Consider the following 26,990-nt stretch of genomic DNA (forward strand, 5'->3'; position numbering starts at 1 on the left):
TTATTGAGGTCATTTTTCATGTCCTGTAAATATTTGCATTGGTTGATTGATAATAAACCTGCATGCTGTATTCCTGGTGTGACAGATTTATAAATAGTGCTCTAAGTACTTTGTCTTTAGTGCTCTTCATAAGGTCTCTCTACTCCCTTCAATTATGTTACAGCTTTTGCATGTGAGAATGTAAGACAAAATTTCTGATAAACTCCGAAATGAATGTAAATTAACTTGATCTGGTGTTTTAAATTTTAATTGCCTAAAAGCTTCCTGTGGATTTTGAAAGACCACAGAAATTATGTTGAATATTTTAAAAGGTATAACCAACTTAACCTATGTTTATAAGGATACTTTACTTGCTGAGTATGGTAATAGTCTTTTAATGTAGGACAGCCTCTGGTATATGAAATTCAATTTGGGGTACTCGGTTTTTAAAGGAACTTTTTAGAGTATGTTCAGGAATGGACAGCCATTCATTCTTCCAAGATAGGAGTTTGGCATGGGAGTGGATCCAGGACCTAAGGAAGTTTGAGGCGATTTGGATATTATTGAAGCTTGGAAGTCTATGGGAAGAAGCAGCAGCTGTTCAGAGTATATTAGTTGTAAATGGAAGAGGAGTGCATTTATTGTGGGCATTTATGGAAGCAGAAGTAGATGAAATGGCAGATATCATAGGAAAATATATTTCATAAGAACTTTATTAATATGAACTCTCCAACGCAAACCATTAGATGTGGTGTTATGGAGGGTACACAGGGCCCTTGCCCTTAAGGTAATGTATTTTCATTAAGATGATAAGTTTTTTCCAAGACTATTAACTCTAGAATAAGGCAAGTGTGGCTTGTCTACTTGGTTCATAGGAATTCAGTAAATATTTTCGGATAAATGTAATACATGAGAAATAAACATAAGGAAGTGTTATGGGAGTTTAGAGGAGTGAGAAATCTTTGTTACTGGGGAGAAGGGTTTACCAGGGAAGTATTTATGGAAAAGAAAAGGGTGGATGCTGACCTTTCTTAGATGCCTGGCATGTGCTGGATTGCAGCGTCGGGCATTTTTCAGTCAGAGTTTGAGGCAGAGGAAAGTGTGAATATTGCTAAAATGAGTGCTTTAAAATTTCTTGATAGCTAATTGTTGATTCAGTTCAGTGACTCTCAAACTTTAATGTGCCTACCAAACTTCAGATTCTGACTAGGTCTGGGTGGGGCCATATGTACATCTGTTACAAGGTCTCGCAGAGCCAGTGCAGCTGACCTGTGGACCACAGTGTGAGTAGCGAGGGTGTAGCAGATGCTTTAGATCATGAGCCCGTCCCTGCCAGTGCTCCAGGGGAGACCGCTAGGCAGCAGGAGTGCTTCCAGGTAGGGGCAGTGCAGTTAGATGGCCTCCGTCGTGTCTTACGGTTCTAACTTATATTCTATCCAGGAGTACTTAGTGCACTTAAAGAGCTTGTACAAGGTTTCTGTCAATATACAGACACATCTGGACACTGAAATTGCTGATTAATGACAGGTTTCTGTTTCGGGAAAACAGTACAGTGATTGAAAGCACAGAACTGAGTCATTCAGTCAGACTCATATTCCAGCTCTACCACTGAACAGCTGTATGCCCTTGAGTAGTTTCTGAGCTTCTTTCTTATTTGTAAAATAATGTAATGCCACCTTTAGTCTGTGAAGGTAAAGCGGAAGTAAGTCATATATATAAATTTCTAGTTAGGAGAAATGATCATCAGATACTAGTTATTAACTTATAACTGCATTTTCCTGTTTGAATAAATCTTGGAGGTCTGTGACGGCACGTTCTGACTTGTTGGTAACTCTGGCGAGTACATTTGTGATCTTAAAAAACAGAATGTATTTTCATCAGCTCCTGTGAGGGCAAAGAAGTGTGACTCTGAGATACAGAATCCCTCATGTGGAGCATGTTGGGAGTCTGAGCATTTTATAGAATAAAGATGGTTATAACAGATTGAACCCAAAGTCTTCAGAGATAGCAGCACAGCATCACTGTTTAGTCTGATCTGAATTGCAAGAGGAGTGGGTACCTTAAAGGGATATTGTATTTGCAAATATCAGTGGTGCCCTCTGTCCTAAATATAAATGGAGATAGCCATACCTCATACAGCAGATAAGAAAGCTGCTTGCCCTTAGCAGAGTTACATGCTAAGTCAGACCTCCCGACTTCCCCTGAGAGTTTGGGTCACAGTGTGGTGCAGGTCCAGGCGACAGTGCCTCTGTCCTGCCAGTGTAGCATGTAACAGCTGGGAAAACGCAATAGACTATTTTAGAAAGTCTGTCCCAGTTTAGAAGTCGGGGAGATTTGAATTAAAATGACGTTTTTTTCTTCTTCCTTTTTTTTTTTTTTTTTTTTAACATTTTAGGACCTGTAGATGAGTACATGCTGCCATTTGAGGAGGAAATCGGCCAGCATCCATCTCTTGAAGACATGCAGGAAGTTGTTGTGCATAAAAAAAAGAGGCCCATCTTAAGAGATTATTGGCAGAAACATGCTGTAAGTTATGCAGTTAGCTCTTCACTTTCTTGAATTTCTGGGGAGGTGATCTTCGTAGGATATTCTGTTCTAGACACAACAGAATTGTGTACTCACGAGGCAGATGATGGTCATAGGGCCTCATGGGGCTGTCATCTCTTCTCTGTGGTCCTGTGCAGATGAGCAGGTCCTGCCTGGAAAACTTCCCAGGAAAAGGAGTTCCTGGCTGTGAGCCAGCCTGTGGATAGTTGGATAACCTTGCTGATCACCACTTTCCTATATGATGCCATTTAAAAATGTGAAACACCTAGTTTTACTCTCTCCATGGGAATTTTAGACTTGATTTGTGGTTGGAACATTTTCAAGTTCTTAAGGATGCTCTGAAACTGGTGACTAGGTAGGCAAAGGATGGGACAGTATCGTGGTTATTTTGGTCTAGATATAACTAGGATCATGGGCAAAACCAGGTAGAGAATCCTCAAGGATAGCTTTCTAACTTCTATTTAATTGCAAGATAGAAATGCTAGTTGTTAAATAAGAAAACAATAAAAATTGGAAGCCCCTTTAGCCTTGGTTTTGAGTCCATTTCAAGGGTTAGCACTGAAATGATCTGGCTTATGAACAATGGATAGGGGATTTTGGGAATTAAAAAACTTAGTCACCACTGTGGTAGTCTCCAATGCTAAAAAAAATAAGGTCCGTTAGTGTTTTTCTTGATGTTCCCGTATACAATAGATACTCAAAAGTGAACATTGGCAAATATCAAACTTGGCTAATCTTGATACTTTCTTTGATCCACAAAAATAGCAATATCTTTATGGAAGTTGTATGCTATTTCCTAACAGAAAACAAAAATTGCTGTGGTGTTTGAATATGATTTTCCATTTTAGGGAATGGCAATGCTCTGTGAAACGATAGAAGAATGTTGGGATCATGATGCAGAAGCCAGGTTATCAGCTGGATGTGTAGGTGAAAGAATTACTCAGATGCAGAGACTAACAAGTATCATTACCACAGAGGACATTGTAACAGTGGTCACAATGGTGACAAATGTTGACTTTCCTCCCAAAGAATCTAGTCTATGATGGTTGCACCACGTGTACACATTGAGAAGAGGACTGTGAACTGGAGCTGCTAAGCTAACGAACCTGCTTACAGTTTATTTTCTGTGTGAAATGAGTAGGATGTCTCCTAGACATGTCAAAAAGAAGACCCCCGTTTAAAACTGTGGCTCTGGGAGACTTACGACATTGCCTGTAGCAGAGACGTGAAGGATGAGACTAAGAGAAACATTGCAAACTCTATAAACTTTGAAAAAGTGTACATGAAGAATGTGGCCCTCTCCAAATCAAGGATCTTTTGGACCTGGCTAATCAAGTGTTTGAAAACTGACTTCAGATTTCTTAATGTCTGTCAGAAGACACTAATTCTTTAAATGAACTACTGCTATTTTTTTTTAAAATCAAAAACTTTTCATTTCAGATTTTAAAAAGGGTAACTTGTTTTTATTGCATTTGCTGTTGTGTTTCTATAAATGACTATTGTAATGCCAATATGACACAGCTTGTGAATGTTTAGTGTGCTGCTGTTCTGTGTACATAAACAGTCATCAAAGTGGGGTACAGTAAAGAGGCTTCCAAGCATTACTTTAACCTCCCTCAACAAGGTATACCTCAGTTCCACGGTTGCTAAATTATATAATTGAAAACACTAACAAAATTTGAATAAATTGATCCATGTTTTGTAACAAGGTATTACAAATTCACTGTGTTATTTAAGAAAAAAAGGTAAGCTATGCTTAGTGCCAACATTAAATGGCCATTCGTAAAGCAGTGTTTTAGCTTTTCTTGTGCTAGCTTGTAATTTAAGGAAAAAAAGTGTTCTTTTGAAATGAAAAATGGTGTCATTTACCCCCCTTCTTCCCATGTTTTAAAGCTTCATTTTATATCTGGTTCCCAAAATATTGCATACTTACCTAAGTATTTTTTTTTAGGTGTGCTGTGTTTGGGGAATATTTGAAAATTTAAAGCATGATTTAAAATTTTTTAAGTGAGCTGTGACACTGGAAAGCTCTTCATTTTTATTTTAAAATAGATTTTTTCCTATTTATATATGTAAAATTGTAGTGTATTTCTTTTCATCAAACAGTGTATGGGACATTCTTGATCACTGTTTTAGGATCACCTCAGGAAGTGTCATTACCCAGAATTCCTCACTCTCTGCTTTGAGACGTGTAACTTTTGTCACCATATTTCTGCTTGGTGCCATCTTGTCAGAGTAATATTTGATGTCTGTGATATGTAAAGAATTATCCTGGGATAGAGACTGTAAATTTTAAGCACAGATTTCAGATGTTACCACTTTAAAACAAATCAGGGATAGCAAGTTAAACTTATAATTTAAAATATGCAATGACATCTAGAGGTAACCAATGTTGATAACAGGTAACATAGCCTAGTCTCCTCCTGCAAATTGGCCTCACAACTGATATTAATTTAAGATAGTTCATGCCTTATCCTTGATAAGAAAATGGAATTGATGGCAGGCACCAAAGTGCTTTTCAAAACAACATACCATTAGAATATAATTGAATTCTTTCTCAAATTTATACAGGCCAAAGTAAAACATTAATTTCCTTGAATTTCTAGATTACTGACCAACAGATAGCCAGTATTATGCTATATACTTTTTTTTTGGGGGGGGGGGGGTCGGGCCATTTTAAAATCCATACAATAATTTTATAAAATAAGTTTTTACATGTTACTATCAAGAGCTCACTGTGAATGTGTTATCTTCAAATGGCTCTTTAACCACGCAGCGCACTACATTTTACATATAATATGCACTTAATCTCTGGGAATAATAAGTTATATTATTTAAAAATACAAAGGACAACAGACTCAAAGGCGGGAGGGAAAGAAGAGCAAGAGCTGTTGCCCGTGTGCCGCACACCATACAGAATGTTCTCTTGGCCACATCATGTGCCCAAGTTGTCATGTTATTTTTAAGAATTCCCATTTCAGTGCTGAGTTCACATCTTTATTTCCAGAAGTTCTTTGCCTCTCAAATTTCTTGATTTGGTTTTGCTTCCACCTTGAAACTAATCAAGAAAGGAAAATAATCAGAATGTTCACACATGAAAATTGTTATTCTCCTGAAGACTAATTTATACCTGTTCTAAACATTTAATCCTGATTTTAAAAGTTAAAAAATCGAATCAAAACAAAAGGAATATTATATTTGGCTTATGTGAGCACTAGAGATATTTTATAAGACCAGTTATTCACAAGATAAATTTTAGAAATCTGGGTATTGTACTTAACTAACCAATTTTAAAACTTGTATCCTTTTGAGAACTATATTAATAGAAATCACTTTTTATAAGCAGTTAAATAAGAATGTTCCAGTGACTACCTGTCCTGATACCCAGTCTTGTTGGAACTTTCCTTTGCAGGGCATTTTCGTGTTTGGTTTACAGTCAGGGCTGAGTGGGCAAGTTAACAGTTTGATTAGGGATACTACAAAAAAGATCAATGAATGAGAAAAATGACTTCATTTTGGGGTAAACTGACCCCAGTAATTTTTTCCTCATGTGTATGGTGCTCCTTATGATTTGTCTTGCATTTTGCCTGATACCCATTGGACCGCTATTTAAGTTACACTCGACCTTGCCCAGATCTCCGTGTAAGGAACACTTTATGATCAACTGCCATAGGACTGATCATGGATTAACCAGTGTTTGGCTGTATTTGATGTCTATGCCCTGCACAGCTCTTGTATGTATTTAGATGCTAGGAAGTTTTTAGCATGTGATGTGTGATTCTTGTTTGAATGTTTATTACAGGTACCTTGTGAATTCTAGAACAGAGACTGTGCCTCACAATTGTTGGTCCCATGAACTATCTCTCATGATGATGTTTTTGAAAATACAATCAGAAAACAACTCCAACAAGTTTGGAGTTTAAAACAGAATCATGTATCATCAAATTAAAAAAGAATATCTTCTTCCCCCTTTCCTCACCCCTACGTAACGGCTGCATTTAAGTAAAATGCAAGTGCCAGGAGAAAAAAACCCGATGGAATAAACTGATTACTGCTTTAAAAATACTGGTTCACCACAGATATTTTCCAGTTTCTCTTTTTTACCTTTCTAAAAAATTACTTTTTAGGAACATTTGGTATAATGTTCATAAAATTATTTACTGATTTGTGGGCAAAACGATACAAGTAGCATTTTGATTGAACATCATTTACCTCAGATATTCAACCAGCAGTACATTTTTTATGCAGTCTCAACCCATATCCTATTTGTTACCTCTCAAAATATTGGAAAGCAATTATTTTAGCTTTACTCTGTATTTCTTGTCAGTGTTTTGGGCACAGGTTGTTGTACTACTGTCAAATTGTACTTGCTGTTTTTTTCCTGCAAGTATTTAACAAAAAGCTAAAAAAAGTTTTTAAAAAGCCCCATAAAACCCCACATTGGATAAGTGATTGTTAAATATTGTACAAATAAAATGTATGCTATCCCCATTCCATCCCCAAGTTAAATAAAAAAAAAAATGAATATAGTATGATTTGCATATGCAGTCTTTCTTTAGCTATATGTTCTTCCTAAAGAGGAGGTTTGTAATTTATAGTGAGGCTACCACCTTGAGATTTGTAAGAATGGGGATAATGGTGAAATAAGGGAGACTTGTCAGTTACGGCATTTTCCTCTTTTGTCCAAGCAAATTGTATTTCCACTAAGGTATTTATGTTGGTCCTGCCAGTTTTAGGAAGCCAGAGGCTAGCCGGCATTAGTTATCTTGTCTTTTCATGTGGAAATACAAAATAGGGCTTAGGAAACAGTCATCAAAGATATAAACTATATATCCGATTTGTAACCTGTTTACCAATGGGATGGAAGAATTCTGGTATTTTCACCTAGGGTAATCAGCAATAGGAAGCTAACTTCCATTTACATATATCCTTTTTTTCTTTATTAATTTTTAGAGGAAGAAGAAGGAAGAGGGAGAGAGACACATTGATGAGAGAGAACATCTGCAGTCAAATGCTCTTCCACAAGAAGAACATCTGACTGGCTGCCTCCTGCATGTCCCCCACTGGGGATTGGGCCCACAACCTGGGCATGTGCCCTGACCAGGGATCGAACCAGCGACCTCTTGGTGCCTCCTGGGTCGATGCTTAACCAGTGAGCCACAGCGGTTGGGCTCCATTTATATTTTTAATGTTGCAAAAGTTTTGTCCAAACAGTGCTTTTGAGGAGAGTGGAAAAGCCCCATATTGTCACATTGTCCGTTGTCACAGCTCACACTAATGAACTGTCAGTTTCTTAGGGTAAAGAAAGGGGCAATGCTTAGGTTATGGTGGTTTGAAAGAACCTGCATTGTCTTTAAAACGACATGAAAACGCAAACCATGGTGGAATCTACAGAAAGACTGGAATCGTTTTCCACAGTGTATTATGCAAAACACTGATTTATCATTATCAGGAAGCTAATGTAGTATATACTCAACATATATAGCATGATATAATAAGTTTGGATAACAGGTTTTCATTCCTCAACCATTCACATTAATGTGCATATGCATTGGAATGTTTGTTTCTTTTTAATTTAAAAATTTTAAATAAGATCGTTTTTGGTAGGGCACCTGGGGGGATCACATGAGTAAAAACTGCACAGAATTCCCTAACACACTTCTTCCACACCTGCTTCTAAACCTGACCTATGGAACTGATGTTCCATGCTTTGTTTTTTAACTTTTACAGTCGGTCCTCATTTATTGTGGTTAATCAGTTCTAGGCTCTACCGTGATGAATACGTTTCCGCGAAGTAGGACTCTTTATTTATATATAGTCGTCCCTCGCCACTTCACGCTTTGACTTTCCCGGCTTCACCTATTGCGGTTTTTCCAGAAAAAGACAAAGCAAAACAAACAAAACAAAACAAAACAAAACGCAATAGACTGAAGCCGGGAAAGTCAAAGCGGAAGTGGCGAGGGACGACTGTACAAGAGTTTATTTGAACTTAACTGACATGCCAGAAAGCACAATCTCAAATACTCTCCTGGGTTTTTTATTGTGCTGTTCAAAGGCTGCATTATCCCTCTAGTAAATGAAGCATATATACTTTTTTAATCCTCACCTGAGGACATTTTTGCATTTATCTTCAGATAGAGTGGGAGGGTGAAAGGGAGGAAGAGAGAGAAACATTGATGTGAGACACATCAACTGGTTGCCACCTGCATGACTCCAACCGGGGCCACGGACGAACTGCAACTGAGGTACGTGCCCTTGGCGGGAACCGAACCCAGGTCTTTCTGGTCCGCAGGCTGACGCTCTAACCGCTGAGCCAAACCAGCCAGGGCAAGAATATATCTTTAAGCCAGCAGTTCTCAACCTGTGGGTCACAACCTCTTTGGGGGTCAAACGACCCTTTCACAGGGGTCGCAAAATTACAGTTATAAACTAGCAACAAAAATAATTTTATGGTTGGGGGGTCATAAGGAACTGTATTAAAGGCTCGCAGCATTAGGAAGGTTGAGAACAACTGCTTTAAGCCATGTTTGTTTACATTATTCTCTCAAACTTTTTACTAGGGCTTTTCAGATTTTTTAATTTTTTCTTTCATTGATGATGGTTTAAGCGGTTTAATAAAGTTAGTCTAAAAATGTTCAAGGTACATTTTAGTTGCTTTGTATTAGGGGATATGAGGTGAGGAAAATCAACATCCCTTCTCTCCTCAAAAAATGCCTTAGGAATATAGACATGTACTTCATTTGTATGACTTTTGCTAACCTATTTTTTTCTAATTTGCTTTGTTTCACTGAATATGAAAACACACCCTGCTACTTAGTTTTTAAATCTGTATACCTGGATATTGATGCATCTTATGTAGCAGGCAGGGAGTGGTCTCAGCCTTTTAGTGGCATCTTAACCTAATAACAATTTATAATCCTCAAATCAGTTCTTCATGTATTTTTACAGTCAGTGCCTTAAAATAGTTTAGAAATTTTTTTTAATGGGAAAATTTAAGATCAAATGTAAAATCCTTGCTTCTACTAGTAGTGATGCTACCACGTTAACTATTTTGGCAAAATATCCCCTAAAATTCTGTCGAGTATTGCACAGAACCAGTTTGGAAGCCTTAGATTCAGCAAGACTGCTGAAAAAAAATGACAGTGATCTGAAGATTTACAGGGGCAGGGAAGGACCGGCTACATACGCAAAAACAGTGGTAACTACTGAAGAGTTATTTTTATTGTGCACAGATACTTCTATTCTGCATCCAAGACTTCTTAAATACCAGATAAATCATTTCTTGGAGCATTCTTTAAAAAATTAATGGTAAAGAACCATTACTGAACTTCAGGTCTTCATAGCTGGGACTTTGGTGTCAATAAACCTATTTGAACCAGGATCTATCATCATCCTCCACCTGTGTGATTCTGGACACTGCCACTAACTATTAGTTTTCTCATCTGTAAATAACAGCATGGAAACACCCTATGGCCTTTGACAGTTGCAAGTATTATAATCTACAAGATTAGGGACACTGCCTTCTGTAAACCTTCCATGAAAACAATAGGCAATCAAAGTCTTGAATAAAGGAAGTCACTAACACTTAAGGAGTACTTACTAACTTTCACTTTAAACATATGGCTGTATTAGTCTATGGATTCCTGAATTTATAAAGTGATCCTTTAGCTGGTAGTTTTCCACATTCCTCTTAGGGATTTACTTTTAAATATAAATGGATTTAGTTAACACTGTGAAACACTTCTCATTATTAGTGATGAAAGTGGTTTTCTAGGATTTTCTTAAAGTACCTGTTAAAAAGTAGACAAATTCTGATCATTTGGACTAGAACAGGCACAAGAATCTGCATTTAAAACAATTCTTCAAGGGAATCTTCTGTATATGGTATCAAGTACCACATTTTGAGAAGTCTGGAAGAAAATGTCCAAACTTTTGGCCATTTTCTTCCATGTGAACCATCTTCTAGCCAAACTGGTCAGGCTTCTGAACTAGAAGATCTGGGCCTGGAATAGAATCCAACATTTCCATGGGTACAGGGGGAAAAAAATACACCACCTCCCATTCGACCAAAAGATTACCCATTACATCTCAACTCTTACCATTGTTTCTTTAGTGCTTTGTTTAAGGTTTATAAAAACATCTCTGCTGGGCTGAAATGAACACTTCAAATGTAACACACAAATACTAACTGTTAAGTATATGGTTCAATCCCTATAAAATAGTCACATTTATTTTTCTGAACTTCTACTTACAACATAGTCTAAAATACTAGAATTATAAATCACGTAGCTGTTCATGATTTAAAGGCATAACACGGCCAAGAATACTACATGTATAACAGTCCCCCATAAATACAAAAATGTATGTCTATAAATATAAGAAAATGTAACAACATATCTTGTTAAAGGACAATAGCTTTTAGTTCTTTAGAGAAGTTTGCTTGAAACTCCATAACTGAAACCACAGGTTATATTCATAACCAGCTGAGTGAGGATGTTGCCCACTGCCTAACATCTGTAGGACAGTTGGGGTATTTCTGCAAAGCATTCATAATTTGAGTATTATCCAAAAGTAGTTTCATCAGCTGGTACTCTCTCTGTGCATTTACTGAAGTTCTTTCCATGGGTCTTATTAATTCTAACTGTTGTAAGTGTTCAAAAGCCTGAAAGATGAAAGAAATAGTTTAGGTTCAATAGGGAAACAAACCCAGAGAATAGTTAAGGGTTTTGGTCAATTGTGGAACAGAATGTAAGAAAAAAAAAACAAAAACTTAATATAAATCAATAAGGTTCAAAACAACCCTCCATCCACTCATAAAAACAAATATCAGGTGAAACAGTGTCAATATACAATTATTTGTCCCCACGTTATTGAATGTAAACAGGACAAATTTTAATCCAGTCTGCACAACGTAATTTATTACCCTAATCTCATTTTGTGTTCCTGATCTTATTCTATGTCACATTTTCTCCTAGTCCTGAAGTTAATGAAGGGTCTATATCATATTTCCTCCTAGTGCTGAAGTTAATGAAGGGTTTCCAGCTCTCTATAATAAATCTAAGATCTGATAAGACCAGCACCTTTTGACTTATTACCTAGGTTACTCAAATATGCACTTATATTTTGTTTGTGCCTTTTTAAGACTTTGCTGTGTAAGTTTAACACAAATGCAAAAATGAGGGAGACAGGGAAGACTTCTAGGAGCACACCAAGCCTGTCAGCTAATCCTATAAATAAATGACTTAGCAGAGTAGTACCAGAAAAGAGGAGAGAGGACAGGTTCCCGTTTCCCTAAGAAGTCTGATGGAGACTGCCACAATCTGTCAGCAAGTTTTCTTCTATCTTCGCTATCTTTAACAAGGCTCTTTTCTGTGTGCCTCTTCTTACCTCACGTGATTATTGTTTTAGGTATTTTACTAGGGTATGAATAAAAAAACCATCTAATCATGACATACTAACCATTAAATACTGACACACTGAAATCAATTCCTGAACTTTCTATTTCTACAGATTCACAGTGAAAAAATATCATTAGAATATATTCTTTATGTATCATAAAAATTCTGATGGAAAGAAATAACTCAGACACCATTTCTGAAAATGAGACAATACAAGAGGCTAGAGATAAATAAAATTCAAGAGATTTAAAATATTTCTAGGCAGCAAAAATGCTTTTTTATCTGAAATACAGAAAGTCATAAGAATGTAAATGCTCAGATACCAGTTTCTGCTCATACAACTCCCACTAACTATGACTACCAGACAGACATGGACACTAGGAAGGGGGAGAAAACCAACCTGCAGTAGCCTTAATTTTCCTTTTGTTATGAAGAAATGGCAATGCCCCCCCATTTTTTGGTTGCTACAAGAAATAAAAGTCTGACTACTAGAATCTATAAGGGATGATAACGGATGTATGGTCTACTGCAGCAGTTCTCAACTTGTGGGTCGCAACCCCTTTGGGGGTCAACGACCCTTGCACAGGGGTCGCTTAAGACCATCGGAAAACACATATTTCCGATGGTCTTAAGAACCGAGACACCGCTCTTCTCTGTCTCCAGGCGGGTCCGCCCACATAGAACATGAGGAACTACATTAGGCATTAGGAAGGTTGAGAACCACTAGTCTACTGCTTTAAAAAAACATGTTTCTTCTCGTAAAGTCCTCTAGAGTTGTGCTGTCCAACAAGGCAAACACTAGCCAAGCCACATAAACTACTGAGCATTTGAAACATGGGACTCGATTTTTAATTTAATTTAATTTTCATTACATTGAATTTGAAAACGGATACTTGAGTCAATTAGAAAATTTTAAGTATGCTTAAAATAATTTCAGAATGTGAATCTACTTCTTTAGCTACAAATTTTATGGAATCTAAAGAGCAAGTATTTCAAATGAATATTTAGGGAATTAAATAGGTATAAAAACGCACTGAATTTCAAAGACAACACTAATAATTTTCTATAGTGACTATAGATTAAAATGTTTTTGGTATATTGGGTTAAATGAAACATTATTAAAGTTAATTTCATTTTATTTCCTTTTTTGTTGCTACTAGAAAACCAAAAAATTACATTATGTGGCTCACATTATATTTCTAGTGGACAATAGTACACTGGAATAGAGCTCATCAAGTTTAAAACTCTTGCCTCACCCAACCCCTAATGAACCCTTCTCTGTATACCCTCACCAGTCAGTGCGATTTCATCTGTTGATTTCTTAATAGCTCATATCAGCATTCTTGTCTCTTGTTACTGCTAAGTTTGTACAGCTAAACCTTGGGTTGAAAATGGATAGGGCTACATCAATGTATTTCACACTGTAATTAACAGTTCCTTTCCAGGATGCAAGTGCTAGAAACAGACAGCAGAGGGCAGTATATTCCCACAAACTAAAACACCTGGCTGCTTCAAAACTACTAAACAGTTTTCAAAATTAATAAAGGGCAACTATGATATATATAGTTAATCCTTGAACAGTGCTGGGGTTGAGGGCACCGACAACTGTCCATACCCAGTCAAAAATCCTCATATAACTTCTGACTCCCCTAAAACTTTACAAATAGCCTACTGTTGACAAGCATTACCAATAGAAAGTTGATTGATACATATTTTGTATGTTATATATATTATATACTATATTCTTGCAATAAAGTAAGCTAGAATAAATAATATTTTATTAAGAAAACCATAAGGAAGAAGAAACACATTTACAATACTTACTGAGAAAAAAGCCATGTACAAGTGAACCCTCACAGTTTAAACACCTGTGTCGTTTAAGGGTCAAATGGACAATCAAACTGAATAAAAAATATACCTGCGTTCAGAAAAATAAAAATGAATCTTACCTTCATGACAACAGGTTTCTCAAAATTATAGACAGAATGGGCCTTCCTTTGAACAAACTTCTGAAACTCTAGAGAGAAAGCAATGACTATGTTAGTAACTTCAAACAAGCAGTGGGGTAGAGTCAGAAAAAAACTACTGAAGTCTCATCTCACCATTATAGACCATTTGAAAATTAAAGGGCTCCTCTTCATAGATGTCATTTAAATGTTTCATTGCTATTATAAGACATATTTCCAAGACTGACAGACCTATAGTAAAAGGGAAACAAACTCTGAGTTGTAGTTTACTTACTGATATACAAGACTGAAATAACTGTCCTCCAAATAGAATGATAAAGTGAAAGATCACGGGTGTGAGGGGTGGAGAGAGGTCAAAATCACCCTGGTTCGTGTTTCAGTTACTATCCATATATGCAAGTTACTCAACTTCTCTGAGCTTAGTTTTCATATCAGCAAAACAAGAATTTTTCGAGACTTAAAGAGATGTTAAAAGAATTAGAGACAATATTATCAAGCATTTACCATATGGCCCACAGCAGACAAACAAAAGGACAATCATTATGTAACTTTAAATCACACAGGGCTTTTGTTTATTCAGAGAATCCTTAAATCCCTGGAAATTATATCTACTTAATTTTTTCCTGGAGAGAAGGTTCATTAGATTCTCAAATGAGACAGTATACCCCCAAATGGCTAAAAGCCAATGCTCTTCAGTACCAGTTGGTGCACCAAGAACGTCTGCAATACAGTCTCAGCAGTTTCCAATGTGACAAGGGAAGTAGGTGTCAATTTTCTTGGACATTAAATGGGAATGACAACACCTTATAAAGGGCTGAGTTAAAGGCAGCGTGGATATAAAAATATTCTGTATATAAAGCACTATACCCAATGTTAATTATAATTCTGAAAAGCACTCCATTATACAAACTCAAACCTATAAAAATATCTATTAATCCGGAAGATCCCGGGAGGAGGCAGTGGGAGCGGCTAGGGCCCAGCAACCTGAGCCCAGCAGCACACCTGGCACCATCGGACCAGTGGACACTCTGTGTCAACACAGACCAGTGCACAGTAGTGGAGCTGCCAAGGTGCCGGTGGCGGAAGCCGCTGACAGCCGGGAGCCCAGCACCATCCACCATAGTAGCAGCCCGATCAGAGTCGATATATACCCCAGCAACAGAGGCTGGGGAGCAGACATCCATTCCTGGGCAACAGAAGCACAGACCAGTGGCTGAGACTCATCCCCAAAAACTACAGCAAAAGCTGAGCAGGAGTTGAGCCCCACAGGCGAGCAGCACTCCCCAGCCGCCAGTGGCGGGACTGGGCCTCCACAGAGGCCTGTGCTGTCCAGCAGCTCAAAAGAGCAGTGGGAAGTCGGAGCCCGAGGGAGACTGGTGGGATCCAGCCGCCCGCCCGCCCGCGGGACCTGCAGGATGCAGGGGCACCAGAGAGGCCTGTGCGACCCAGCAGGGACTGCGATCCAGTTACCAGTGGGACCTGCAGGGTGCTAAAGCATTAGAGAGGCCTGTGTGACCCAGCAGGGACTGCATGATCTAGTTACCCGTGGGACCTGTGGGATGCTGAAACACCAGAGAGGCCTGTGCGACCCAGCTGCGTACAAGATACGCATAAAGGATGTGAAAATGGAGGTGGAGGGAATAGAAGCTACACAGACGATCTCCCAGGACCAAACGGAATTACAACTAAAATAAAGACAAATCCTCAGAAAAAAGCAACAGAAAAGCAGCAGGACAGGACCATATAACCAGGGACACTGGTAGGATCTGCGGAGGCGCGAGAGGTGGTGGGATGGGAGCCCATGGACAACAGCAGTCTGAGCTGTGAGCAGCGCCCTTGGGGAATAAAGACCAAGCCTGCTCCTCAGTGCAGAGAGCGGGGACAGAACTCTAAAATAGCTACAGCCATTCACCTGGGGGCTACAGCAGAGGGAGGGCAGACTGGGCTGGAACTCTGTGGGGACACTCAGAACTTGGAGGGCACTCAGAGTTGCAGCCACAAAGGACAGTGGCCAGTGTGCTCCTTCCCAGAGCAGACTGCCTCCCCCCCCCCCCCCCCGATTCAGCCTCTCCCAGGTGAGGAAAAGAAAAGCAAATTGAGGCTCATTAATATCCAGCATCTATCCCACCCTCTGGAAATCCTTTTATGCAGAACACCTGGGTTACATTCCAACGCCCTGAATAATTGAGACTACTAGGCACCAGGAAAAAGCTAGAGGATAACTGAACCTTTCCTGGGATAGAAAATCTACCCAGGAAAGTAAGACTTGACAGTGGTGTTTAACGTGGGCCCACCAAGGCTCAACCAAACCCAGTACAGGGAGCCACAAACAGCAGAACACCAACACCAAAAGGAAAAACTTGTCTGGCTCCAAAACCCACTGAGATAGCCAAAATGGTGAAACAAAGAAACAAATCCCAAATGAAAGAACAAGAGAATTCTATTGAAGATGAGATAAATGAAATGCAGTTAAAGCAAATTATCAGAGGTAGAGTTCAGAGCCATGATACTGAGGAAACTCAACAGCATAAGTAAGGACACCAGCACCATGAGTAAAGACATAGAAACACCGAATGACATAGCAGAAATAAAGAACACATAGGAAGGACTAACCAGAAGAGCAGAGAAAGCTGAGGACCAGATCAGTGAATTAGAAGACAGGGTAGAAAAAAAATCAACCAATTGGAAAACCAAAAGGAAAAAACAATTAAAAAACAGGAAGACAGCTTAAAAGAACTGTGGGACAACTGGAAACGTAGTAACATTCGCATCATAGGAGTCCCCAAAGAGGAAGAAAATGGGCATGGGTTAGAGAATATATTTGAAGAAATAGTGACAGAAAACTTCCCTAACATGGTGAAGGAAGAAGGCATTCAAGTTCAAGAAGCACAGAGAGCCCAAGTAAGAAGAATCCAAACAGGCCCACACTAAGACACATAGTAATTAAAATGCCAAAAATTAAAGACAAAGAGAGAATACTAAAGGCAGCAAGAGATAAGCAACAGGTTACCTACAAAGGAAACCCCATAAAGTTTTCAGCTGATTTCTCAACAGAAACACTATAGGACAGAAGGGAGTGGCATGAAGTAATCAAGGTCATGAAAAACAAGGATCTGAATCCAAGACTACTCTACCCAGCAAGGCTATCATTCAAAATAGAAGGTGTCCGATAGCCTGGGAACTGGCGCCAGGCAAACTGCTCGACCATTGTCTCGCTTGCTCAGCCTTGCCTCCCACCCTGTTCCGGGAACGGCCTGCCCCGAGCTTGTAGACTAACTCCCATCCTGCTCTTATCGACTCACATTCCAGAGGCTCCCATGCAGAGCCCCCGCAAGGTCAAACCCTAACAGACAAATCTCAGCTGCAACGGGCAGATATAAAAAAGCACAAACCCCAGCATCGGGCGCGGCTTCTAGGACTCGAACCCCAGAGTCTGTGAACCCGCCTGGAGTGTACCCAATAAAGCCTGATCCCTGTTTATTCGGCTGATTGCCTCTCCAGTCTCTTCTCTGTTTTTCGGCAACGCCCCTGATTCCTTACATCTGGTGCCGAAACCCGGGAGAGAGAAAAAAGAGCGAGGGTTTTATGACCCAGCCTGGCCTCTCTGGTCGGGACGAGAGTCCCCCTCCTCTCCCTGCCCCGCCACCCGTCTTCTGGATTCAGAATCTCCCTCGACCCAGCACCAACTTCGGAGCCAGGCTCCTAAACCGTAAGTCGTTTCACTCTTTCTCTGGGGTTTTCGGAGTCAGGCTCCAAACCCATTTCTTGGAGCCAGGCTCCAAATCCGTTTCACTCTTTCTGAGGTTTTAGGAGCCAGGCTCCAAAACCGTTTTGCTTTTTTCTGGGGTTTTGATCTGTCGTCCGGGACTCGGGTCTCCCGTCCAAATCTTGGCCAAATCGGGACACCCCCGCCTCTCTGCCGGAGTTCCAGGAACTCCCGGTATGAACCTGCTTCTAGGGACGTCTGAGGCTTCTTCACGACCACCCTGTCCGTCCAGGACGGACATCCGTCCGGGGATGGGCATTCAAAAGGGACGCCTTTTGCCCTGGCTGGTTTGGCTCAGCGGTTAGAGCGTTGGCCTGCGGTCCTGAGAGACCCGGGTTCGGTTCCCGCTAAGGGCACGTACCTCGGTTGCAGTTTGTCCCCGGCCCTGGTCGGTTGTGCGGGTGGCAGCCACTTGATGTGTTCCTTTCACATCGATGTTTCTCTCTCTCTCTCTTTGTTCCTCTCTCTCCCTCCCACTCTATCTGAACAAAAAATGGAAAAATGTCCTCCAGTGAGGATAAAAATAAAATAAACAAACAAAAGGGATGCCTTTTGTATGTCCGCTCTCCCGACACTCAAAGCCCCTCTAATCTGTCGCCATGGGCAATTCCAAATCTAGACTTGACCGTAAGACCCCCTTGGATGTCTCCTTGAAAATTTTTCCAAATTGGGATATTCTCAGGGTCTACACAAGGCACCGGAAAAGATTCTGAGGTTCCTTATATTCAGGCTTTGTTGGGTACACACCGCTCCCACCCAGATAATCCCCTCAGTTCCCCTGCTGCTGCCCACACCCGGTCCCACACACCCACGGGACCCGCTGTCCTTGCTCCCCCCCTTCATGAGGTTGCAGGGGCTGAGGGCCTAATTAGGGTCCACGTCCCCTTTTCCCTACAAGATCTCGCCCAAATCGAAAGACGTCTGGGTTCTTTCTCGGCCGACCCCTCCCTTTACATCAGGGAGTTCCGATATTTGAGTCAGACATATGATCTGACCTGGCATGACATCTGGATTATCTGTACCTCCACTCTAACCCCTGAAGAACACGAGCGCATCCTAGCGGCGGTTCGACAGCAGGCAGCAGACCACACAGTAGACAATACCATTCCCCTTGGCAATGAAGCAGTTCCCCCGGACGATCCTGCATAGAACTATCAGGCTGGCCCTGGATCTAATATTCAGCTCCGGAACCTCATGCTCCGATACCTCCTTCGGGGTATGGATGCAGTCTCCAATAAGGTAGTTAATTATGACAAAAATGAGAGAAATCACCCAGCACCCTGACGAAAATCCAGCCCTCTTCCTTAATCAACTTCAGTACGCCCTGGTCAAATACACCTACCTAGACCCAGGGTCCCCTAATGGGGCCACTGCCCTTGCCTCCCACTTCATCTCCCAGTCCGCCCCTGATATCAGAAAGAAACTAAAAAAGGCTGAGGAGGACCCTGAGACTCCCATCCAAGACCTGGTAAAAATGGCTTTTAAAGTTTTTAACGCCCGAGAGGAGATGGCTGAAGTGGCCCGGTAGGCGCGGCTGCAGCAGAGGGTCAGCCTCCAGACTCAAGCCTTGGTAGCGGCCCTCCGGCAGGCAGGAAAACCGGCAAAAGGACTGACCTCCGAAGGAGGGCAGTGCATGCCCCCCGGGTGCCTGTTTTAAATGTGGAAAAAAAGGCCACTGGGCAAAGAACTGTCCGCAACCTAGACCCCCCCAACAAGCCTTGCCCCCAGTGCAAAATGATGGGACACTGGAAGTCAGAGTGCCCGACCCTGGCTCAGTCCTCGGCACCTCAAAGCAGAGGAAATGAGACCCAGGATTTCCCAGCATTGGAGCTACTGGGGCTTATGAATGACTGAGGCAGCCCTGGCTCTTCGACTCCGGTTACCCTCGCTGAGCCCAGGGTCATGCTCCAGGTAGCAGGTAAGTCTATCTCTTTCTTGATAGACACGGGAGCTACCTACTCTGTCATTCCCTCTCATTCGGGCCTCACGGTTCCTTCCCAGGTCTCTGTCATGGGAGTTGACGAATCACCCTCGACCCCACAGCAGACGACCCTCCTTAACTGCCTATTTGAGGGTCACCCGGTCTCCCACACCTTCCTAGCCATGCTCTCATGTCCGGACCCCTCCTGGGGAGAGACTTTCTGTCGAAACTCCAGGCAAGCATCTCATTCTCCCCGAAACAGACCTTCTTGCTGGCACTGGTGCCAGGTCCCAACCTTGAGCCTAACCCAGACCCCAAAATCCAGCTCCTACATGGAGTCCGCCCCGAGGTCTGGGACATGGATACCCCCACCATTGCCTCCCAGTCATGCTGACTCCACAACTTATGGTTTATACCCCTGCTAAATTCCAACGCCGATATATTTACTCTCATCCAAGGCAGAAACATGCAGTTTTTCTCCCTTTCGTAATTGGTCTCTCCCTCACCACCTGGGCGATAGCCACGGGAATGGGAGGAGGGGCACTCGCAAACTCCCTAATCTCTTCCGCCCAGCTTGCATCCCAGTCCCAGTTAGCCATTGACAGCTCAGTGGAGTCCTTAGCCTCTCTTCAAAGACAAATAACCTCTCTAGTCCAACTTTCTATGCAGAACCAGAGAGCCCTGGACCTCCTCACAGAGGAACTCGGAGGAACCTGTCTATTTCTTGGGGAGAATGTTGCTATTATATCAACGAATCAGGTTTGGTAGAAACCCGCATTGAAACCCTCCACCAGCTAAGCTCAGAACTTAAAAAACAAAAATTCTCAGCAGACGCCTCCCCCTGGTGGAAATTCTCTGTGTACTCCTTACTCTCCCCCCTCCTCGGCCTGGTCCTCCTCATAATAATTATACTGCTAATTGCCCCCCATTTTCTTCACTTCATTCAGGACCGATTCGCACAACTCACACGGACACTAGAAGTCCACCAAATGATGCTACAACAATACCAGCCTCTGACCAGTCCCCCGACTCGGACCACGCCGACTCAGGCCCGCTCCCCTAATGCCGCCCTGTCCATCAGGAAGTAGCCAGAAAGACAACCTCGCCCCTATTCCTATATCACAGAGTCGGGGATGTCCGATAGCCTGGGAACTGGCGCTAGGCAAATTGCTCAACCACTGTTTCGCTTGCTCAGCCTTGCCTCCCACCCTGTTCTGGGAACGGCCTGCCCCGAGCTTGAACACTAACTCCCATCCTGCTCTTATCGACTCACATTCCAGAGGCTCCCATGCAGAGCCCCCGCAAGGTCAAACCCTAACAGACAAATCTCAGCTGCAACGGGCAGATATAAAAAAGCACAAACCCCAGCATAGGGCGCGGCTTCTAGGACTTGACCCCCGGAGTCTGTGAACCCACCCGGAGTGTACCCAATAAAGCCTGATCCCTGTTTATTCGGCTGACTGGCTCTCCAGTCTCTTCTCTGTTTTTTGGCGGCGCCCCTGATTCCTTACAGAGAAGGTCAAATAAAAAGCTTCCCAAACAAAAAAAAATACTAAGAAAATATATTAACACCAAACCAGCACCGCAAAATATGCTAAAAGGACTGCTGTAATTAGTAGAAGAAATAGGAAGAAAAATATAACCACACTGAACAAAAATGGCAAAAATAAGTACATATCAATTATCACCTTAAATGTGAATGGTCTGAATGCTCCGATAAAAAGACACAGAGTAGCTGAATGGGTAAGAAAGCATGACTCACATATATATGTTGTTTACAAGAGACCCAACTCATAACAAAAGACTCACATAGGTTGAAAGTTAAGGGATAAAAAAAAACTTTCAAGTGAACAAAAAGGAAAAAAAAGGCTGGGATAGCAATACTCATACCTGATAAAGTAGATTTCAAAATGAAGGCCATAACTAGAGACAAGGAAGGCCACTACATAATATTGAAAGGATCTATCCAACAGGAAGATATAACCTTGGTAAACATATATGCACCCAATATAGGAGCACCAACATATATTAAAAATCTTCTGGAGGACTTCAAAGGAGTAATCAATAGCAATACAATCATAACAGGGAACTTCAACAGCCCGCTGACATCACTAGATAGATAATCTAGACAAAAAATTAACAAGGAAACACAGACTCTAAATGAAACGCTAGATCAAATGGATTTCATAGTATCTACAGAGAATTACACCCCAAAACTGCAGAATTCACATTCTTCTCAAGTGCACATGGGATATTCTCAAAGACAGACCACATGTTAGGGCACAAACTAAGTCTCTACAAGTTCAAGAAGACTGAAATCATATCAAGCATCTGTTCAGATCACAATGGCATGAAACAAGGCAACAAGAACATGCAAAGACATTTGAACACATGGAGGCTGAATGGCATTATACTGAACAATGAATGGGTTACCATGGAGATCAAGGAAGGAATTAAAAACTTCCTGAAAACCAATGAAAATGAACACACAACAACAAAAAATCTATGGGATGCAGCGAAAGCAGTTCCGAAAGGGAAGTTCATAGCACTACAAGACTACCTCAAGAAGCAAGAAAAATTTCTAATACACTAACATCACAACTTAAAAAACTAGAAAGCAAACAGAAAGAAAACCCCGAGCAAGTAGAAGAAAGGAAATAGTAAAGATCAGAGCAGAAATAAATGACATGAAGATCAAAAAAACAATGCAAAGGATCAATGAAACAAAGAGTTGATTCTTTGAAAAGATAAACAAGATAGATAAACCTTTAGCTAGACTCACTAAGAAACAAAGAGAAAACCCAAATACACAAAATCAGAAAAGAAAGAGAAGTAACAACTAACACCACAGAAATACAAAGGATCGTTAACAAATATTATGAACTATTATATGGCAACAAATTGGATAATCGAAGCAAAATGGACAAATTTCTAGAAACACAGTCTCCCAAAACTAAACAGCGAAGAGATAGAAAACTTGAACAGACCAATAACAACAAAAGAAATTGAAGGTGTAATCAATACTCTTCCAGCAAAGAAAAGCCCAGGTCCAGGCGGCTTCAGGGGGGAATTTTTTTTTTTTTTTTTTTAATCCTCACTCGAGGATATTTTTCCATTTTTTGTACAGATAGAGTGGGAGGGAGAGAGAGGAAGGGAGAGAGAGAGAGAAACATCGACGTGAAGGGACACATCGAGTGGCTGCCACCTGCACGACCAACCAGGGCCGGGGACAAACTGCAACCGAGGTACGTGCCCTTAGCGAGAACTGAACCCGGGTCTCTCCGGACCGCAGGCCGACGCTCTAACCGCTGAGCCAAACTGGCCAGGGCTTCACGGGGGAATTTTACTGAACAATCAAACAAGAACTAATACCCATTCTCCTCAAACTATTTCAAAAAATTCAAGAAGGAAGACTTCCAAACTTGTTTTATGAGGCCAGCATTATTTTAATTCCAAAACCAGAAAAAGACACTACAAAGAAAGAAAACTACAGGCCGATATCCCTGATGAACATAGACGCCAAAATCCTTAACAAAATATTAGCAAATCACATCCAGCAATACATCAAAAAAATTATTCACCATGACCAAGTGGGATTCATCCCAGGGATGCAAGGATGGTACAATATTTGCAAATCAATTAATGTGATACACCACATAAACAAAATGAAGAATAAAAACCACATGATCATATCAATAGATGCCGAAAAAGCCTTCGACAGAATCCAGCATCCATTTCTGATAAAAACTCTCAGCCATCTGGGAATAGAGGGATCATATCTCGACATAATAAAGGCCATATATGAAAGACCTACAGCCAACATCATAGTTAATGGGCAAAAACTAAATGCATTTCCATTAAGAAAAGGAACAAGACAAGGATGCCCACTTTTGCCACTCTTATTTAACATAGTACTGGAAGTCTTAGCCACAGCAATCAGACAGAAATAAAAAACAAAAGGGATCCAAATTGGAAAGGAGAAAACTACAGGTCATTGAAAAAAGAAATAGAGGAAGATATAAAATAGTGGAATCACATACCTTGTTCATGGATTGGAAGAATTAACATCATTAAAATGTCCATACTACCCAAAGCAATCTATAGATTCAATGCAATCCCCATCAAAATACCAATGACATACTTCGTAGAACTAGAACAAATACTTCAAATGCTCATATGGAACCAAAAAAGATCCCAAATAGCCATACCAATCTTGAAAAAGAAGAACAAAGTTGGAGGAATCACATTACCAGATTTCAGGTTATACTACAAAGCCACTGTAATCAAAACAATCTGGTACAGGCACAAGAACAGGCAGATAGATCAATGGAACAGAATAGAGAACCCAGAAATGGACCCAAGACAATATGCTCAGTTAACATTTGACAAAGGGGGCAAGAGCTTATAGTGGAGTAAAGACAGTCTCTTTAATAAATGGTGTTGGGAAAACTGAACAGCTACATGCAAAAAAATAAAACTAGACCATCAACTTACTCCATAAACAAGAATAAACTCAAAATGGATAAAAGACTTAAATGTGACCCGTGAAGAAATAAAAATTCTAGAAGAAAATGTAGGCAACAAAATTTCAGACATCATACACAGCAGAATTTTCACTGATACATTACCTAAGGCAACAGAAACAAAGGAAAAAATGCACACATGGGACTACAACAAACTAAAAAAATTCTGCACAGCAAAAGAAACAACCACCAAAATGGAAAGGCAACCCACTCTATGGGAGAGCATCAGTGCCAATGATACATCAGATAAGGAGTTAATTTCCAATACATATAGAGTGCTCATACAGCTCAACAAAATGAAGACAAAGAACCCAATTAAAAAATAGGCAGAGGAACTAAATAGACACCTCTCCTAACAGGACATACAAATGACTAAGAGACATATGAAGAAATGCTCAACATCACTAATTATCAGAGAGATGCAAATTAAAACAACAATGAGGTACCACCTCATGCCTGTCAGAATGGCTGCCATCAACAAATCATTAAACAACAAGTGTTGGTGAAGGTGTGGAGAAAAGGGGACTCTAGTACACTGCTGGTGGGAATGCAGACTGGTGCAGCCACTATGGAAAACAATATGGTGTTACCTCAGAAAATTAAAAATTGAACTGCCATTTGACCCAGTGATCCCACTTCTAGGAATATACCCTAAGAAGCCTGAAACACCAATCAGAAAGAATATGTGTACCCCCATGTTCTTAGCAGCACTGTTTACAATAGCTAAGATCTGGAAACAGCCCAAGTGTCCATCAGTAGACAAATGGATAAAAAAGCTGTGGTACATATACACAATAGAGTACTAAGAAAGAAAGAAAGATCTCTTATCCTTTGAGACGACATAAAGGGACCTGGAGAGTATTATCCTAAGTGAAACAAACCAAGCAGAGAAAGACAAATATCACATGATCTCACTTACTTGTGGAATATAATGAACATAACAGTCTGAGGAACGGGGTATTCCCAGAGACGTGGAATTGGGTACAGACGGACAATCCCCAGAAGAGAGGGTTGGGAGGAGAGATAAACTACAGAACTTATATGCATGTATGCATGAACAATGAACATGGACAACAAAGCTGGGGACAGGGCAGGGAGGGTGGTATCACTGGGGGAAAAAGGAGAAACATCTGTAACAAAAAATAAATTGATTAATTAAATTTAAAAAAGTAGACCCTTGAACATTTCAAAAAAATAATAAAAAATGAAAAATCTATTAATCAAGAAGGTTTCTCACCATGTACAATATTTGCTTTCGAGTCCATACTACACAGTTGGCTGGCCTCCATCAGATCTGCTGCAGTCACAAATGGGTGTGATGTTGTTACATGACTTAAAGCAAGCATCTAGGGAAATGGGGATCAGAAAAACAATTACATATTTATTTGGGCAATTTGGAATATTCCTAAACAATTAATCTCGAGAATCTATTTTTACAAGAGTAAAAATTAATGCTTGAGAAAAGTATTCTATCATATTTAGTATTTCAATTCATATGCCATATAACTATAAATGTAAAACATAAAAAAATTTTGCTGCTCTTTAACCTTTCCCACTTGCATATCTTGTTTATTTACAACTCCTCAAAAAAGAAACATTTAAAAAGAAATAGTGCAAGCAGAAGAAACAAAAAATAAGTAAGAATACTATTTAAAGCCCCAGAGCAAGCCAAATTGAATGGGCAGACCTGTGACTTGTATAAACTTTCTTATTGCCCAAATCTACCACTCCAGGTCAGGGTTAAGTGACAGACACTTTATGTTCAATTGCTCAAAAAGAAACAAGATAAAAAGGCCAAATTACACTAAGAAATAACTCTCCTTGAAAGCAGAGGCCACTTTCCTTGAACTTCATTCCCCTACTGAGAGGGAACTGGGTACCCAGTAGCTCCTTCTCTTTCTCTCACCTGTCCTTTTACCTTTTACAATAAAATATTTTTGACATATAAAAAGGCAAGAGAATAATATAATGAATATCCATGACCACTTCCCCAGCTTACAAAATATGATCTTATACAACTGAAGCCCTTGTCTCTTTCCTTGGTTGGACTCTACTCTTCCCTACACAAAAACAAAAATGCACATCTTTATACTTCTACTACATATATATGTATTCCTAGACTATATAGAGTAGCGGTTCTCAACCTGTGGGTCGCGACCCCTTTAGGGGTCAACGACCCTTTCACAGGGGTCACCTAAGACCACTGGAAAACATACATTTCCGATGGTCTTAGGAACTGAGATACTGCTTTTCTATCCATCTCCAGGTGGGTCCGCCCGCATGCAGAAACGCCCACAGAAAACATGAGGAACTGTATTAAATGGTCATGGCATTAGGAAGGTTGAGAACCAGTGATATAGAGTAATCTTCAACTTTTATATAAATATTGTATTATTGAAACTCTATCTTCATTCTATTATGAGACTTTATCCTTGTCAAGGTGTCAAGTCTAATTTATTCATTTTCTTCCTGTTGTATTGCTTTCCAGTTTAATTATTTTTCCCTTATTGATGGAGACCTCTCAGTTCCTCTTTTGCAATTATAATAAGGCTGCATTAAACAACTTTGTACGTCTTCTTGTGCATCTGAGTTACTCTAGATATCTAATTTGCCAAATTGTTTTCCAAAGTACCTATACCTATTTACACTATCAGCAGCAATAAATTTCAACAGTCTCAGGCACCACACCATCAGACATAAACTATGACACCTACTAGCTGGCAGGAAGAAAAAGGTTACATTGTACTGTTTAATTATGTAAAGTTTAAATTGTACCATTTCCCTGGTTACTGGAGAGGTTAAACACCTTTGTATATTATAGGTCACGTGGGAATTTACATTGCTACATTGCTTGCTCATGTAAAGTGAATACTTAGGTATACACTTTAA

At 40.3% G+C, this 26,990-nt stretch overlaps 2 protein-coding genes across 5 annotated transcripts in view; one reads left to right on the forward strand and one right to left on the reverse strand.

Moving 5' to 3' along the window:
* The window catches only part of ACVR2A (activin A receptor type 2A), an 89,359-nt gene extending 82,306 nt beyond the window's left edge, over positions 1–7,053 (forward strand). The window contains exons 10-11 of one of the 2 annotated variants that reach the window (XM_036254629.1): positions 2,375–2,505; positions 3,375–7,053. In XM_036254629.1, the coding sequence (XP_036110522.1) occupies positions 2,375–2,505; positions 3,375–3,569 (326 nt within the window). In that variant the 3' untranslated portion in view covers positions 3,570–7,053. The remainder of the gene's footprint in view (positions 1–2,374; positions 2,506–3,374) is intronic. The other variant, XM_036254628.1, reaches the window with a different exon arrangement.
* A 3,432-nt stretch (positions 7,054–10,485) lies between these two features.
* The window catches only part of ORC4 (origin recognition complex subunit 4), a 48,395-nt gene continuing 31,890 nt past the window's right edge, over positions 10,486–26,990 (reverse strand). The window contains exons 12-15 of one of the 3 annotated variants that reach the window (XM_036254057.1): positions 25,339–25,447; positions 14,027–14,122; positions 13,874–13,941; positions 10,486–11,188 (exon numbers count right to left, since the gene is read on the reverse strand). In XM_036254057.1, the coding sequence (XP_036109950.1) occupies positions 11,000–11,188; positions 13,874–13,941; positions 14,027–14,122; positions 25,339–25,447 (462 nt within the window). In that variant the 3' untranslated portion in view covers positions 10,486–10,999. The remainder of the gene's footprint in view (positions 11,189–13,873; positions 13,942–14,026; positions 14,123–25,338; positions 25,448–26,990) is intronic. The other 2 variants (XM_036254055.1, XM_036254056.1) reach the window with 2 other exon arrangements.

Source organism: Molossus molossus, unplaced genomic scaffold (assembly GCF_014108415.1).
Source record: "Molossus molossus isolate mMolMol1 unplaced genomic scaffold, mMolMol1.p scaffold_m16_p_11, whole genome shotgun sequence".
In the NCBI taxonomy this organism is placed as follows: domain Eukaryota; kingdom Metazoa; phylum Chordata; class Mammalia; order Chiroptera; family Molossidae; genus Molossus; species Molossus molossus.